A 19301-nucleotide genomic window follows, 5' to 3' on the forward strand; every position below is an offset into this window, starting at 1 on the left:
GTACACTTATAACAGAGACCAGAGAAGTGATATCATCTGTGCTGAGACAGGATCATTTGATTTTTATGTTCCCCTTTATTCTGAAGGAATAAGAACATTGTTGGATTCTAAACAATATTTTCATCTATTATAAACATTTTCTTTCATTTTGTAATGTTAGTTTTATTTTTCTGTATGCAGAAAGAATTTCTTGCACATAGTTTGAGAGAGTATGATTAAATTACTGGAAAATAAGAATTAATTTTAAAGGCACTATACATGAAATTATGGTTCTAATATGAAAATCTATATAAAGATGAAGCTCTAAAGAATTATGTATGGAAATTACAGCAGTCACATGTATAGATATGCTCTCCCAGAAGCGTGTCAAACTTTGTTATTAAGACTATTTGTTGAACATGTTGTGAGGACTTAATGCTGCAGCTGAGAATCAGTACCTGATTTATATCTGCCTCTCATCCTTGGTCAAAGGAAGAAAATGTGTTATTCTAATCTTTCTATGTTATCACATAGGGATAAGAAAAAAGATGGCTTTCTGTCTGGCATTCGGAAAGATTTATTTTTCTCTCCCTCTGGCTACAAGTCACCTTTGTTTTTTATGCCTACAGATTCCATTCTGATTGGTGTTCACCTTCAAACTGCGATGAGATCCATGACCGGGTAAAAAATGTCTTGAAATCACATCAGGCTCATCAAAGACATTTATATGTTAGTTTCTAAAATTTTCTCTTGAAGGCTTTTTATAATTGGGCATAAAAACCACCCAAGATGCTTAAAGCTTGAAGCATTTTATCACTGGGAAGGAAAAGAAAAGGTACCACCTCTATTAGATGAAAGTCAATGGTTTTGCTAAAGAGAACATATCTAACTTCCTGCCTGACCTGAGTCATTATGCAAAATGTTTGCTACAGATCATCTGCACTATAAACAGTGTTAGTGATAATTACCTCAGAAGGAGTCAGTAAGTAGTGACTCTATGATAATTTTTTCACAGCCTTCAAAATATGGGAACTCTTGTTTTGTGGCCCAGTATAAAACAATTGCATTTTCTGCAAATAGATTTGCTGCTAAATGGTAAAATGAGAGAAGGGGTGAGAAATATGTATTTTGAAGAAGCTTCCCAGCTGATTTTTATGTTAATTAAATATTTAAAAAAGGAAGGAGCAGGTCAAGTTTATCAGGTTTAATATTAGAGAACATCAATATGAGAATATTTTTGATATAAGGCAAATAAACATATACATGAAAGATAGCTGGGAAATAATTACAGTATGTTCTTTTTGTGTTTGATATCTTGTTTCAGTCGTTAGTTTAAGAACAATTATTTATCCTGAGTCATGTTGGGCACTAAGCTTGGTCCTGGGGATATAACTGGATTATGTGACATTGGCATCAGTTTGTATCGTTTTAAGTTTCTATATGCGTACTGTTTTTAAATTAAACTTGTTTCAAAGTACAATATGCTATAGAAAATGCACAAATCATAAGTAACAGCTTCATGATTGATAGTAAAATCGACAGACTTGTGTAAATTATCTACCAGATCAAGAACCAAAACATTATCAGCTCTGCATTAGCCCCTCCTATTTCCTCCCAGCGACTCCAAGGGTAAACATTATCCTAACTTCTAATAGCAAGATTAGGATTGTGTGTTTTGATCTTTATATAAATGACATTGTACAGTGTCTATTCCTTTTTTTTTTTTTTACCTGTTTCACTTTATTTTTGCAATTCAGACATTTTTGTAGTACAGACATCTTGTTATATAGTTCTGCGCTCTTGTGCTGTATGGTATTTCATTGTGTGGAAATACTGCCATTGATTTATTCATTCCTCTGTTGATGCACATCTGGGTTGTTTCTGGTTTGGGCTTTTATAGAGCTGCTATGAGCAGCTTGTGCTATCCTCAGGTAAAATCCTCAGGTAACATTGTATACATTTTATTTGGGTATGTAGCTACCAGTGGAATTGCTCAGTCATAGAGTATGTATACATTCAGTTTTGGTAGACACTGCCAAAGAATTTTCCAAGTGATTTTTAATAGTTTACATTCCCACTACCAGTGTGTGTGAGTTCTACTTGTTCCACTGTCTCACTACTACTTGATAGATTGTGTGCGTGTGTGCTGGTGTATATTTTCATTTTGGCATTTTTAAAAATGTAGTTTATCACATAATGGCTTTAATTTACTTTTTCCTGAGGACTAGTAAATATGTTTATTGGCGATTTGAATATCTTCTTTTGTGAGTGTTCAAGTCATTTGACCATTTTTTTACTGGATTGTATCCTTTTCTTTTTTGATTTGTTAGGAGTTCCATACAGATTCTTGATATGAGTTTTTAGTCAGATATATGTTTTACAGTTTTCTTTTCCCACTCTGTGCCTTGCGCTTTCATTCTCTTAATGGTATGTTTTGATGAAAAGAAGTTCTTTCTTTTTAATTGTTAAGATTTTTGTTGATGTAACATTGGTTTATAACATTTTATAAATGTCAGGTGTTGCCAACCATCACTGTACACATGTGCCCCTTTACACCTTTCCTCCCCCCCCCACCCCCTTCCCCTCTGGTAAACACCAGTCTGTTCTCTGTATCTATGTGTTTATTTGTTTATCCTTCACCTATGAGTGAAATCATATGGTATTTGTCTTTCTCCATCTGACTTATTTTGCTTAGCATAATACCCTCAAGGTCCATCCATGTTGTCGCAAATGGCAAGATTTCATCTTTTTTATGGCTGAGTAGTATCCCCACTGGGTGGTATCCCTTACTACATCCTGAAGATGTAATATCCCAAAAACACTACGTCTTTTTTTATCCATTCATCCGTCAGGGAGCACTTAGGTTGCTTCCAGGTCTTGGCTATTGTGAATAATGCCGCCATGAACATAGAAGTGCATATATCTTTTCAAATTAGTATTTTTGTGTTCTTTGGATAAATACCCAGAAGTGGAATAGCTGGATCATATGGTATTTCTGTTTTTAATTTTTGGAGGAATGTCCATACTGTTTTCCATAGCGGCTGCACCAATTTACATTCCCACAGCAGGGTACGAGGTTTTCCTTTTCTCCATATCCTCTCTAATACTTGTTTTTTGCCTTTTTAATAATAGCCATTCTGATGGGCATGAGGTGATCTCTCATTGTAGTTTTGATTTGCATTTTCCTAATAATTAGTGATGTTGAGCATCTTTTTAGGTGCCTGTTGGCCATCTGTGTATATTCTTTGGAAAAATATCTGTTCATATACTCCTCCTATTTTTTGATTGGGTTGTTTTTGTGTTGTTGAGTTGTATGAGTTCTTTATATATTTTGGAAATTAACCCCTTTTTGGATATATGATTTGCAAATATTTTCTCCCAGTTAGTGGGTTGTTTTTTTTGTTTTGTTGATGGTTTTCTTGCTATGGGGAAGCTTTTTAGTTTGCTGTAGTCCATTTGTTCATTTTTTCTTTTATTTCCCTTGCCTGAGGAAACGTGATATTCAGAAAGATACTGCTGAGACCAATGTTGAAGAGCATACTGCGAGTTTTATGGTCTCAGGACTTCATTCAAGTCTTTAATCCATTTTGAGTTAATTTTTGTGTATGGTGTAAGATAATGGTCTACTTCATTCTTTTGCATGTGGCTGTGGCTGTCCAGTTTTCCCAACACCATTTATTGAAGAGACTTGCCTTTCTCCATTGTATGTTCTTGGCTCCTTTGTCGACAATTAGCTGTCCATAGATATGTGGGTTTATGTCTGAGCTCTCAGTTCTATTCCATTAATCTCTGTGTCTGTTTTTCTGCCAGCACCATGCTGTTTTGTTTACTATAGCTTTGTAGTATATTTTGAAATCAGGGAGTATGATACCTCCAGCTTTGTTCTTTTTTCTCAGGATTACTTTGGTTATTCAGGGTCTTTTGTTGTTCAAGAAGTTCTTAAGTCTAATGAATCCAATTTATCATTTTTACTTTTTTGATTAGCATTTTTAGAATTTTTGTCTGCTTCAAGACTTTCTCCTATGTTTTCTTCTAAAGGCTTTTTGTTTTCTGTCATATTTTAATATATGATCCAGTTGGAATTATTTTTCTCTATATAGTGTTAGATAAGTGTCAAGTTTCAAGAAAGGTTCAAGTCTCATGATTGTGGACAGGTCTGTTTTTCTTTCTAGTTCTGTTAATTTTATTTTATATGTTTTGAAGTAATGTCCTTGTTTGGATACAGATTTCAGACTATGATATGAACGTTTTATTATGAAATGTCTCTCTTTATCTCTAGTAATATCCTTGTTTTACAGTATGTTTTGTCTGATATTAGTATACTTATAGTGGCTTTTGGCTAGTATATGCATAGTGTATATTTTTCCATCCATTGCTTTTTATCCTTATACCTAAAGTCCATATCTTGTGAGTAGCACATGAAGATTTTTTTTTTTTAAGAATGAAAATCTAGGGCCAGCCCCGTGGCTTAGCAGTTAAGTGCGTGCGCTCCCCTGCTGGCGGCCTGGGTTTGGATCCCTGACACGTACCGACGCACCACTTCTCCGGCCATGCTGAGGCTGTGTCCCACATACAGCAACTAGAAGGATGTGCAGCTATGACATACAACTATCTACTGGGGCTTTGGGGGGAAAATAAATAAATAAAAATTAAAAAAAAAAAAAGAATGAAAATCTGGAATTTTTATGTAGATTGATGCAGCTTTTGTTTGGATTAATAAGTATATTTTATAATCCATTTCCTTTTTATTAATTTGTTATTCATTTTTTTACTGTTCTGTTATTGGTTTCCCTAGAGATTTCAACATGTATACATGACAAATTATTTCTCTGTTGACCTCCCTAATAATATTGTGACCTAAAAACATTTAACTCTTTCTAACCTGCCTCCTTTTTTGCATACCTATTATCATGTATTTTAATTCTACATATATAAAACAAACAAGAATTAATTTTGTTTGTATAGTAATGTTTATTCATTTTACTCACATATTTACACTTTCTATTATTCTTCATTCTTTCCTGCAATTTTATGTTCCCATCTGGATTCTATAGTCATTTTCTTTCTGCCTGAAAAATTCTCTAATACTTTATGTCATTCTCCTGGCTTTGAATTCTGATTTTGTTTGTTTGAAAGCATCCTGGTTTTACTTTTATTTAGGATGGTTTTACTGGATATAAAATTCTAGGTTGCTGGTTTTTTCCTTTGGCATTTTAAAGAAGCCGTTCCATTGTCTTCTGGCTTCTTTTGTGTCTGATGAAAAGTCAGCTGTTATTCCTTTGAAGTAATGTGGGGTTTTCCTCCTCTGTTGCATTTAAGATTGGCTTTTCAACTTTGTGTTTAGTAATATTACTATGATATAGCTAGATGTAGTTTTTTTGGATTAATTCTATGTTAAGTTTGCAGAGCTTCTTAAATTTTTTGGTTGATAGCTTTCATCAGTTTTGGAAAACCCATAGTCATTCTTTCTTCAAACATTGCTTCTGCCCAAATATCTCTTTACTCTCTCTCTGGAACTTCCAATTACACTTATGTAAGATCTTTAGACTGTATCTCATATGTATCTTGATGCTTATTTTTTATCTTTCAACACATGGTTCTGGATAAAATGAAAGAAAACCCTCCTTGACACATAATTCAAGATAGATCATAGACCTAAAACATAGTATAAAATCCATTTCATTTATAATTGGAAATGACTTTATATATGACACCCAACACACAATCCATAAAAGAAAAAAATTGATAAATCAAACTTCATTAAAATTAAAAACTTTTGCTCTGTGAAAGACACTGTTAAGAGAATACAAAGACAAGCCACAGTCTGGATGAAAATATTTGCAAATCACATATATGATTAAGGACTTGTATCCAGAAATAAACAAAAAAAACTCTTCAAACACAACAATAAGAAAATAAATAGCCCAATTACAAATGGGCAAAAGATCTGAACAGAGATTTCACCCAATAAATGTATGAAAAGATGCTCAAAAGTCGTTAAAGAAATGCAAATTTAAGCCACAGTGAGATACCACTACACACCTATTAGAATTGTTAAACAAAAACACACCCCCTTCCCCCAAAAAAACCCCTGAAAGTTGCATATGCTGTCAAGGTTATGGAGCAACAGGAATTCTCGTTCAATGCTGGTGGGAATGCCTAATGATACAGCCACTTTTGAAGACAGTTGGCAGTTTTGTATACACAGTTAAACATGCAATTATCATACAACTCAGCAATCCTACTCTTAGGTATATACCCAAGTGAATTGAAAACATATGTTCACACAAAAACCTGTACACAAATGTTTATACAAACTTTATTCACCATCGTCAAACCAGCCAAGATGCTCTTCGGTGATGGAGGGTGAACAAACTATGGTACAGCCATGTAATGGAATGTAATTCAGCAATAAAAAAGAATGAGCTATTAATTCATGCTACAACATGATGAATCTTACATTCAGTTTGCTAAATGAAAGAAGCCAGAAAACCAAAGCTACCTATTTTATGATTTTATTTATAAGATATTGTTAAAATAGCAAAGATTAGGGGATGCAGAAGTAGTTAACTACAAAGAGAACAGCCTCACCGGGGAGGTTTTAGGGTGATAGAACTGATTGGGATACTGGAGTGGATGATATATGACTTTATGCATTTGTCAAAACTCCTAGAAATGTACATCAGAAAGAGTTAACTTTACTGTATGAAAATTAAAAGAAAAAATATCAAGCATGATGTTGGGTCTTCTGAGGATTTAATGCAGATTATAATAAACGAAGCTAACAGTGTTAAAAATGTAAGACGTATCTTTAAATTAGCTTACCTAAATAACTTTGGAATATGGTATTGTGGTTGGATACTATAAGGCTAAAGACAAAAAGAACTACATAATCACTATACTCTTGTTCAGGGTTAGCAAACTTTTTTTCTAGAAAACGCCAGATAGTAAATATTTTTGTTTTTTTGTGCCGTAGGGTCCCTGTCACAGCTACTCAGTTCTGCTTCTGTAGCACAAGAGCAGTCATAGACAATATGTACACAAACGGACATTGTCTGTGTTCCAATAAAACTTCATCCACGTGCACTAAAATATGAATTTCATGGAGTTTTCACATGAATTTTCATGAAATATTCTTTGTCTTTTTCCCCCCGGTCATTTGAAGATGTAAAAATTGCTCTTAGCTATCAGGCCATGCAACACAGGCCAAGGGCCTGAATCACCCTGGGAGCTGTAGTTTGTCAACCCCTGATCTAGTAGATAAATGTGTTCATATAAGGACATGGATTAGCAATTCTGAAAATACTAAACATGTGTATGAGAGCTGGACAAATAAGTTGTGGGTAAAGACTACCAGGTTTCTCATTGTCAGAAAAAGAAGTTACAAAGATACGAGGTAGGTAATGGCTAGAATAAACCCTATGATGTTGGATTAGAGTCTAAGATAACAGTTTTAATTCATGTTTATTTTAATATATATACAGATAGGTTGATTCAGAAATATAGCTATAAGTGTACACATGAGTTAGTTTACACACATATTTCCTAGCTTTGTCTTCCACAAGAACCTAGAAGGAGCAACAACCCAATAGCAACAAGCACACCCAGCTCCCAGATCTAATACCCATTAGATATTTCTAAATACCTGTTTTCAATAAAAGTTACTGGGGCTCTTGGAACAATGGCTGATTCTAGGGAGGGGATGGGGTAGGGAAAACACTAGGTTAGCATGGAACATCTTGTAGTGAGGAAAGTGAGGAATTGTTCAAAAAAGGGGGGTGAGGGGAATAGGGGGCATATCAAAAGGACACAGGAGCCAACCTGAATGAGCCTCCAATGGCCATTTCTGGAATAATTTGAGCAACAAAATAAATAGGATTAGTATTGGATTATAACCAAAGAATAAAATAAACATCCATGAGTCCATACTTATATAAGTGAAACAATGAATGACTAACGGTGACAATGGACAAATCTTTCTTACAGAAGAATTCTAAATAATAATTATGGATATTACCCCATCCGGGAGGTGGAACTTAATTCCTCTGCCCTTGAGTGTGGGCTGGACTTAGTGATTTGTGTCTAATGAATAGAGCATGGAAAGGAGAAAAGTAACTTAGATGAAGAAATGTGGCATAGACTATCTTAACGAAGAGATCATGGTTGACGTCATGAGGGATACTCACGTTGATGTCATGATCCCTTGATATCAGGTGATGTGCAGGGCGCTTCTCTGTGATGTTATCCCCCAAACCCATAACCTTAGTCTAAACATGAGAATACATCAGACAAGACCAAATTGAGAAACTTTCTACAAAATACCTGCCCAGTACTCTTCCAAACTGTCAAGGTCATGAGAAACAGGAAGGACAGAAACTTGTCACAGATTGGAGGAGACTAAGGAGGAATGTTGACTAAATGCAATATGGTATATCCTGTATTGAATTAATTTCTTAGTTTTACAAAATGTGCCATGGTTATATAATATGTTAAGGTTAAGAGAACCTGGGTGAAGGGTGAAGTTCCTGTATACAGGAACTCAGTATCTTTGCAGCTTTTTCTAAATCTAAATACTCAAAAATAAAGAAGTTAAACTATTGAGTTCTTAATTTCAGCCCTTTGGGCTTTTAACTGAGAGTTGTGATTACAGGCCCCTTAATTCTTATCTTCTCAGACAAACAGCAGAAAGTCCTTCTGATTTGCAGAGGCTTTTTGCTTAGCTTTTTGTCCCTTCTCCCTGCACAGTTTCAGACATCCTGCAAGTATCTTGAGGGAACAATCAGCTTAGTTTTGCACCCATCTTGTCTCATGGGCATTTGGCCTCTCAGATTTTTTATTTTGTCCGTCTAGCATGGTAAGACTGCCAAAACCCTGCTGGTTTCTTTGTCCTCCAGCGGTGGACCTGTGACAAAGCATAGATTTGCAACGTTTTGTTCTGTTCTCAGAATCCATAAATGCCCCCAGGAAAAAAACAGCTGCAGCCTGTTAGCTCACCTCTCCTCTCAGGAATCTTGGCACCACTAGTTCTATTGTTTAAGCAGCTTTCTAATGCCTTTAAACAAAACCAAATAATATACATATACATATGTACACATGTGTAAATAAATATCTACACGCAAACTGCTCCTTCCTACTCGGAAGTGAAAGACCTTAACATCACTTCTTTTAATAACCTTAATTTATATTTGACCCTGGCCTGACTTTCTTGAATGGAAGGCAGTGTAAGGTTGCTCCTGTTGGCTTATACTGGGCACTAATCTCAACATCTTAAATTGGTTTACATTACAAAGCAGCCTGAACACAAGCTCTTAAAATTAGTCATATTTTTCCACCTATGTTCATTCATATAGTATATATTGAACATTTTTCATCAAATATCTGCATGCTCTGTCCCTGGCACTATGCAAAGCACTCGGGATATTTTCATGAAATCAAATTTCCTGCCCATAAGGAACTTATATAATCCAGTGATTATTTAATAAACCAAAAGTGAATATGAAAGATTAAAAAAACAGTGTGGCACAGCATATGATTAAGTATAAGATAAAAAGCATAAGTAGGAAATGCCATTGTTCTTCCAGAGAAAAACTGAAATTGAATACATAGAAATGATAACTTTATTAAATGTTCACGACAGGCCAGGCACTGTGCATGTATTATTCCATTTTATCCTCACAAAAATCTTACAAAGTACTATTAAGAAGTGCTATTTTAAAGATGAGGAACTGAGGCTCAGAAAAGTTAAATGACTTGTATAAGGTCATATAGCTACTTAAGATGATTGGAGCCAAGATTTGAATCCAGATTAACGCTCTTTGATCTTAACGACTAAGCTCTACAGAGAAAAACACACAGAGTGCAGTCTGATACACATAAGCCCAATAATATGCACACATGAGCATGTAAAAACATGCAAGCATAAGATCTATGGATGCAATACATGTTCAGAAACAGAAATAAATGAACAGTGACGTACCAGAGGTAGACATTGTGAACTGTACACTGAAACACACTAGCTGGGCACAGGTCAGACCGAAGTCCATGTCAGTCCTACTTGAAGGATACCCATAGGCAAAAGTATACCATCTTAAATATAAACATCAGATGTGGGTTTTTTAAATTACTTCACAGAGAACTTTTAAAAGTATAAAAAGGGTTTTTTTATTTCACAAAAAATGTATTTAAATATCAACCTCTTCTGGGATGGTGAAAAAGTCCTCTATGGATCATTAAATATTTGACTAGTACGGAGGAGAGTAAAACATGCTATGTCAGAAGTTTGATGATCATTAAAAAATGAAGAGAACCCATCTCAAACAAGCTAATGGAAGTCAGTGATCAGGAAAGACTCTTGTTGAAAATAAAACCCAGTTGAAAAAGGAGCAAACACTCAACATTTTGATTTACATATTTATTCAAAAAAATGAAAGATCACACTTAACAAAGACCCCAGGCCTTTTGCTATCACATCTAAACCCCAGGTTCTGGTGCCTTTTGGCAGAAATAAGAGAATATGACTTAATCTTATCAGTCTATCCTGTCCAGAAGTTCATGTTTCTAGATAAAACTCATTCTGGAAATTGTGAGGAATAATCCTGTTAAAGCAGAAGGTTCTTGTTGGGGCAGATCATGGAAAAACAGGATAAGAAGTTTAGACTTGGTCCTGGAATGCAGGAGTCATGAAGTCAGATGCATTCAGGCATTGGGGTAGGTATGGAGTACTGTGACCAATAGAGAAAGTCTACAGCCTCCCTGGAGGAGACAGTGGCTGTTCAGCTCTGGTTAAGTGCTGCCCTAAGGGAATTCAGGCGCAGTGTTGCCAGATCTTCCAATTATTTTTAAAATTACTGATTTTTATATAAATCTGTTGCCTTTAATTTAAATTAAAAACATAACACATTTTGTGGGCCAAACAAAGCACGTATACTGCTAGTTGGCCACCTCTCCTTTAAAAAATAGGAACTGAGATGTTTAAGTGTATGATCAGTGTTTTTCTTTAAGGAAATGAATTTGATAGCATTAAGTAGTTGGCTTGGGAGAAGAGTAAGAATTTGGGGTGAGGCTTGCCAAAAGAATATAATGAAAGAATAAATTGAAGGGTATGTGATTTGCCAGGGGATATTATGGTTTAGATTTTGATATTTTGAAGTTGATTAATAAATTTAGCTAACATTTACTAAATAGCTACCATGTGCCGGCTACTGGACTATGTGCTGTTTTATGAAGGCTCTGTCTGGAACCAGTCTGTTAGACAAGTTACTTCTCTGTGCTACGGTTTCCTCACAGGTTTGTTGTATTGATAGAGTTGCTATATGCAACATACTTAAAATGACACTGGCATATAGAAAGTGTTTAATAAATGTTTGCTATTCTTTTTTTTTTTTAAGTCACTTATCTGTGGTGGTAATAAAATGGAAATTCAACTGAGAAGTCAGTCTTCCTGACTTACTACAGTCAGGGATTTGTGAGATTTATTACTTTTTTCCCTCTGAAAAACCAACTTTTGGTTTATTGGCTCTGTTGTATATTTTTTCCTACATTATTAGTTTTTGCTCTATATCGTTTCCTTCCTTCGGAATTAATTTGCTGTTCTTTCTCTTACAAACTTTTGGTGACCATTCACATTAATGTTTAGGCTTTCTCCTACTATATACTTGTATTTAAGGTTATAGATTTCCTTCTAAGCAATGTATTAGCTGGATCTCATAAGTTTTAATGTCATATTTTCACTACCATTTGGTTCAAAATATTTTCTAATTTCCAATGTAATTTTTTCTTTTACCTTTGGGTTATTTAAAAGTGTATTGCTAGATTTCCAAACATTCTTTGGGTGAGGGGATTCTATTTTTGTCTTTTATTTATTTTTTGCTTCATGCTACTGTGGTTTGAGAACATTTGATTTTTCAATCTTCCTAAGTTTGTTGAGACTTTGTTTATGCCTACTATATGGTCATTTTTGGTTCCAAGTGAACTTCAAAAAGTAGATGTGATGTCTGTTGTTGTTGAGTGCAGAGTGCTTGACAACTAGGTCGGGTTTGTTAATGTGCTTCAGTGTTTCTTTATCCTTACTGATCTTTTCTTGTCTGTTAGTTCTATCAGATACTGAGAGAACAATTTTTTAAAATCTCCCGTTATGATTTGCCTATTTTAATTCCCTCGTTCTAACAATTTTGGCTTTATATATTTTGGAGCCACATGACTAGATGCATATAAATGTGAATTGTATTATTTAAATGTCTTTATTTCTAGTAATAATGTTTCTTTAGGTCTGCTTTATTTAATATTACTGTGGCTAAAATAGCTTTATTTGGTCAGTGGTTTGCAAGGAATATCTTCTTTCAACCTTATACTTTCAACCTTTCTGTTTATATTTAAGGGGAATTTTTTAATAGCATATATTGACATTTTTACACAACGTAGCAATCGTTGTGTTTTAATTGTAGTATTAGTCTATTCGTATTTCATGTACCTACTGATATATTTGGATATAAATCTACTATTTTCTATTTATCCTGCCTATTCTATTTTCTGTATTGCCTTCTATTTTGCCTTCTTTTGGATTGAGTATATATTATTATTTAATTTTTCTACCATATTAACTTGTGCTACTTTTTCTATTCTTTTGATGGTTACATTAAAGATTAGAAGAATTATTCTTATTAAAGTTTAATATAAATTAACATGTTAATTTTATTATTCCTTTCCTGACTTAACATACTATTGTTGTGTTTTTATTATTTCTATGTTTTAAGCATCATATTACATCATTATATTTTATGTAGATGATACTCATTTAGATGTAACCATATTTTACCATTTTGTGGCTCTTCATTCCACACTGCATCTCAAGCTCCTCTATGATTATTTAGTTCTAGGATCATAATACTCTAGCATTTCCTCTAGTGTGGATCTTACTGCAGATGAATTCTCCCAAGTTTGTTGGTTTGTTTTGTTTTGTTTTTTCTTTTATCTGAAAGTTTCTTTATTTTACCTCAATTTTTGTAAGATATTTTTTTCTGGTTGTGGAATTATAAATTGGCAATTATTTTCTTTCAGCACTTGTAAGCTATCATTGTTTTGGTAGAAAGTTGTCTGTCAGTCTTATTGTTACTGTTTTAAACATGTCATTTTTAATTTTTAACCATTTAAACTTGGTAAGTGTAACTCAAATACAGAAAACTGCATAAAATATATGTTGCTGGATGATTTTTTCAAAGGTGAGCGTTCTTTTAACCACCACCCCATCAGGATATAGAATCTAGCCAGTCATCCCAGTAGCCCTCCATATAGCCCTTTAAAATCACAACTCTCCCTCAGCCATAAGAGTAATCCAGTATCCTAATTGTTATGGAAATTATTTCCTTACTTTTCTTTATGATATTATCCACCAAATGCACATTTTTAAAAAATTAAATATACCTTTTGATTTTCTATTAGTCTATAGGCTTGTTCTCCATCTCTCTTTTGTTCCGCCACTATATTTTTCTCTTGCATGTTTTATTTATTAAAAGAATTGGATCATTTGTCCTGTTGAGTTTCCCGTAAGATTTCTTTGATATCATTCCTATGGTGTAGTTAAACATGTTCCTTTGTCTGTAGTATTTCATTTAAATTGGTAGTGGGATCTAGAGGCTTAATCAGATTCAGTTTTTATTTTTAAGAATTATGTTGTGTCCTTCATCAGCAGACACATAATGCCTGATTCATTCATTCATCTTCTCTCTCTTTCTTTCTCCCTCTCATGGTAGCAATTCCAGTTCCAAGACACATTAAATAGGAGTTACAAAACTGGTCCTATTCCAACTTTATCATCCATTCTTCATTTATTTGCTGGAATACTTCTAGAAAGAGAAACTTTGCTTCATCTGTTTACTCACTCAGTGGCACTGTCCATATTTGAAAAGCAAAATAAATGATTCCTTTCCTTTCTTTTCTAGTTTTTGTAGTAAAGATTTTGTGAATCCATGGATTTGAACGTATTTGATATGTTTTGATGTATTCCAGCTATTATCCTTATTGGTGCTTAAATGAGCCCAACTTGGACCAATGGGAAGCTCCTCATGTTGACTCCCAAGTGTTTTTGATATGACCCTGGTAGGCTTTAACAGTTCTAGGCTTATCTTGCGCATTTCCTTACCCAGATTTGAAACCAGCCTTTTCTCTAAGAAATTCTGGTTTGTTTTGATGGGAAGTCATATTTTCAGACCAAAATCTGTACACTAGCGATGCTCATGCTATAGGGTTGGTCATTGTTTTTTAGGTCTTTTCAATGGACAGAACTAGGAAAGATGTATTTTAAAATGTAAAATGCCTTATGTATTCAAATTCAAAATTAGGACCACAAGTTTTTTACTCTAACTTCTTATATCTTATGTATATCTTCTTTTTCCCACATCAAGAATCTCAGTTCTCAAGGGGAACTAGAGATGATAAAATTAGAATATAACCTAAGTCCTCATTTGCTGTGTCAAAAAAATATTCTCAGGACAAAAATAGCAAGCTATCACCAAATATATGATTACTGAAAACAGTTAAAAATTTTTTTACATATGCCTTCCACATTTTCTCCTTTTCCACTTTTTCACAATTGTGCTCATCTACATTTTCAGGGAATATACCATTATATACTATACTCTCTCCTTTATATCCTTCATTTAGAGTTAGTTCTGCATATAAATACTTAATATTCCCTATATTATGTCAGTGTCTTCTCCAATCATTTTGGTTGTCTGAAGCTGTTTCCCTAGGAAAGGCTCATTCCTAAGGAAAGTCTCATGAATGAGTATTTCCTGAGTTGCATGATAATGACATTTTGTCTGTAGCCTTTATGCCTGAAAGTTAGTTTGGCTGGGTTTAAAAATTCTTGGCTTACATTTTCTTTATTTTAAATATGTTACTTGATTGTCTCCGACACAGAATGTTGCTGTCAAAATCTGTTTAAAATCGAATTTTCTTTCACTTGTAAGTGACTTGGTTTTTAAGCCTGGAAATTCAAATGTGTGTGTGTGTTTTTCTTCATCTTTAAGGTCCAGTAACAATACTGGTATACATTATGGTGTTAATTTTTCTGGATTAATTTTTTTCCATGTATGATGTGTGCCTTTCATTATGTTTTCATCTTTTTTGTGAACATTTTCTTGAATTATAATTTTTAGTATTCTGTTCCCCTGGCCTTCGATTTGTTTTCTTTTTTTCTTTTTTAGGAACTCCTGTTATATGTATGTTGGCTCTTATTTGCACATGACATGTATTTTTCACCCTTTCTCAAGTTCTTTTCATTTCCTCATTTCTCTTAAAATCAGATATTTTTTTCCTTTTTATCATTTCTCTTATAGCATTATCTACTGTGATTGTTCATTCACTTTTACATTTCTTCTAGTTTACTTTTCTTTTCTCAAATTATTTTTCTTTAATTTTTTATTTTTCTGATTTTTATCATCTCATTTAAAATTTTTTTCTGAGTTCTTAAAATATCATATCATTTTTAAGGACTTTCAGCTTTTTTCTTTTACTCTCAGGGTATAATAGACCTCTTAGATGGCTGCCAGTGATTCTTGCCTACTAGTATTCTCACCCCTGTGTAGTTTCCTCCCTCCATACATGAGTAGGGCTGATCTATATAAACAATAGACTACTGCAGAAATGACAGTGTATAACTTCCAAGGGTAGATCTTAAAAGATGTTGAAACTTCTGTCTTGTTCTCTTGTAAGATCACTTACTCTTGGGAAGTCAATTGTCATGTGATGAGGACATAGATAACTTAATACATTTGCAGTCTGTTTTGTGAGCATATCTTTTCTGGCATGCTTTCTTTGAGGACTCCTTATTTGGTCTTTTTTTCTCTTAAAACTTTTTTTAAATTTAACCCATTTATGATGATTATTTTTTTGTGAAATTATTTTTTCCTGAACTTTCAGAAGGGACATATGATTTAGATTAGTTTTTCTAAATTTGTAGCTTGAGAGCTTTTTTTTCTGTTTTTGTCATCTGTTCCAAAATATGGCAGCTTAGTCTCTGAGATTTCCTGGCTTTCTTTCTCTTCTCAACTTTTATATAGAATTTTTCTTTCCTTGATTTAATTTCCCTGCTCAATTTGGATTCTTTTCCCAAATATTTTCACTCAGTGTAAAGTTATATCTTGGGAGGCATGTTAGTTTTGAGAGTTAATGGGTCCCAGGCTGCTTTAGCTCCTTCAGAATTTACTGCAGACTGTTTGTGCTCATCACTATGGATATGGGAAAATCTCTTCCAAGTTCAGTTGCTGTTCTTAAGTTGGCCCACTGATCTTTTGGGTGAATACTCTTTCGTTATTTTGAGGTTATCCAGTTTATCAGATGCCTTAATGCTTCCCTCTATTTCTCCTCCAGAGATGCTGTTACTGTCTCTTGTAGCTAGTGATGGTTTGTTCCCATCTCCTCATATTTTTCAATTCATGGGAATATCTTGACAATTTTCTTGCAGATGTTTTCCATGGATTTTTTTAATACTGCTATTCTAGGTACTTTAAAAAATGTTTATTTCAGTATAACATACTTAAATCCTAGATTGTACAGCACTGTGAATTTCACAAAGTGAACCCATGTGTGAACAGCCTCTGGGTTGAGACGTATTACCAACACCCCAGAAGTGCCTCTGGTCCTCTTCAGTCGCTACACTCCCCTCTATTCTAATATCTAACTACATATAAATTAGTTTTGTTTGCTTTTTGAATATTTCATAAGTGGAATCAGACAGTATTTATTATTTTATATCTGGTTTCTTTGGCTGTTCATTATGTTTGTGTCATGTATATGCTTCATTTTTATTGCTGTATAACAGGAGTCAGCAAACTATGGCCCACAGACAAATTCCAGACTTCTAAGTTTTAAATAAAGTTTTATTGGTACATGGGTAGGCTCATTTGTGTTTTTTTTGTTTTGTTTTGTTTTGCCAAAGAAGATTCACCCTGTGCTAACATCCACTGCCAATCCTCCTCTCTTTTTGCTTGAGGAAGATTAGCCCTGAGCTAACATCAGTGCCAATCCTCCTCCATTTTTTTGTATGTGGGACACCGCCACAGCATGGCTGGTGAGTGGAGTAGGTCCACACCTGGGATCCGAACCTCTGAACCCGGGCCGCCAAAGCGGAGCGTGTGGAACTTGAACCACTTGGCCACAGGGCTGGGCCCAGCTCATTTGTTTATATGTTATCTATGTTTGTTCCCAATCTACAAGAGCAGAGATGAGTGATTGTGACAGACTGCGTAACCTGTGTTGACGATGCAAAATCACCAATAACCCTTCTACTGATAAGAGAGATAAGGTGAGTTTTACTTGAACCAAAACAGGATTATTACCCATCTGGGAAGGCCTTTTCCAGAAAGGAAGAAAGCATTCCAGAGAAGCATGGTTTTCAGTGCAGTCTTGTACCATTTTAGAACAAAGAACAAATATTAAACATGCCTGGGATACATATTCATCAAAGTTTCAAAGAGGTATTCAGTCGCAAATTAGCAGGTCTACATGACCCTGATGTCTGGAAAGGGACTAATACAGGGTGTTACTAATAGGTCCTAGGAGGGGAAGTATTCATTCTTATCTTAAGAGAGTGAATTCTTTAATGGTTAAAGCAGATGTACAGTGTATGGTTGATAGGCCGTAAGTCAGGCTTCCTTAGTTCAAGCCAAATCAGGTTTTTTTTTTTTTTTTGTGAGGAAGATCAGCCCTGAGGTAACATCCATGCTAATACTCCTCTTTTTGCTGAGGAAGACCGGCCCTGAGCTAACATCTATTGCCAATCCTCCTCCTTCTTTTTCCCCAAAGCCCCAGTAGATAGTTGTATGTCATAGTTGCACATCCTTCTAGTTGCTGTATGTGGGACGAGGCCTCAGCATGGCCGGAGAAGCGGTGCGTCAGTGCGTGATCGGGATCCGAACCGGAGCTGCCAGTAGCAGAGAGCGCGCACTCAACCTCTAAGCCATGGGGCTGGCCCACGCCAAATCAGTTTTAAACCCGAATAGTTACCTCATATACCTCAATATGTGAAAATCTCTTGTCACCTACAAAGCTGAACATATATACTATCTGGCCCTTCACAAGAATAGTTTGCCAACCCCTGCTTTATAGTATTCCAATAAGAATACCATAATTTATCGATTTATTTTACTTTTTATTTGGGGCTAATACTAATAGTGCTACTAATATCCACATTATTGTATATGTTCTTTGATGAACATATATATGTATTTCTGTTGGATATATACCTAAAATGGAGTTTCTGGGTCAAAAGGAATGTGTATATTCTTCTGTGGAAGATACTGCCAAAGAGTTTTTCAAAGTGTTCCAGCCTCAGTGATTGAGAGTTCTTGTTTCTCCGTGTCCTTGCTGACACACTGTATTTTCTGGGGTTTTTTTATTATAGCTATTCCAGAGGGTATGAATTGATAATGTTTTATGGTTTTGCTTTACATATTTTGAAACTATGTTATTGGGTGCATACAAGTTTAGATTATGTTTTTATTTTGGTTGATTGGCCTATTTATCATTGTGGAATGTCTTTATTTCTAAGAAAGCTTCTTGCCCTCAAATATAGTTTGACATTATTATAACCATACCAGCTTTCTTTTGGTTAGTGTTGCTTGGTATTTTTTATCCTTTTACTTTCACTCTTTCTGTGTTCTTATATTTAAGTTATGTGTCTTATATAGTTGGATTTTGTATTATTCAGTCTTTCCCTTTATTTAGTGTAATCATTTAATAACTGATATTGTTGGATTTATGCCATCTTCATACTATTTTTCCATCTGACAGATCTGTTTGTGTTCAGTTTTTTTATCTCCTTCATGCCTGCTTGACAATAACATTTTTATTCCTTTTTTTCCCTCTTTTAACTTAGAGGGTGTATATTTGCTTATTATTCTTTTAATAGTTGCCCTATAAAAAACATATATCCTTTATTACAATCTAATGCAATTTTTTTCTTTTACTAGTTTTCTGATAATGCTAAAATTTTAGAACTTTCCCCTTTAGAATTACTGTTGTCATACATTTTAATTCTGCATGTATTTTAGATTCCACAATACATTGATAGTATTGATTTGTATAGTAATATTCACTTATATTTGCCTATATATTGTTTTGTGTAGTAATATTTATATTTGCTTACATACTCATCTTTTTGAGTGCTCTTTATTTTTGGATTCTATTTTCATTTTGGATCATTTCCCATTTGCCTGAAGAATTTCCTGTAGTGTTTTTTGGTGCAGATTTGCTGTTGGAAATTTTTCTTATTTTTATTTACTTATTTAATATTTATTTACATATCTACTAAATCTGTGCAGGAT

General features: G+C 34.3%; 1 protein-coding gene across 5 annotated transcripts in view; it reads left to right on the plus strand.

Annotated features, from left to right (window-relative positions):
- SPATA6 (spermatogenesis associated 6) overlaps positions 1 to 19301 on the plus strand; it is a 131954-nt gene that overhangs the window by 89848 nt on the left and 22805 nt on the right. For 3 of the 5 annotated variants that reach the window (XM_087445978.1, XM_087445976.1, XM_004438524.3), the window contains one exon: positions 609 to 708. In XM_087445978.1, the coding sequence (XP_087302104.1) occupies positions 609 to 708 (100 nt within the window). The remainder of the gene's footprint in view (positions 1 to 608; positions 709 to 19301) is intronic. The other 2 variants (XM_087445977.1, XM_014793833.2) reach the window with 1 other exon arrangement.

The sequence above is a fragment of the Ceratotherium simum genome, chromosome 22 (assembly GCF_057802395.1).
Source record: "Ceratotherium simum simum isolate JZ-2026a chromosome 22, ASM5780239v1, whole genome shotgun sequence".
Lineage (NCBI taxonomy): Eukaryota > Metazoa > Chordata > Mammalia > Perissodactyla > Rhinocerotidae > Ceratotherium > Ceratotherium simum.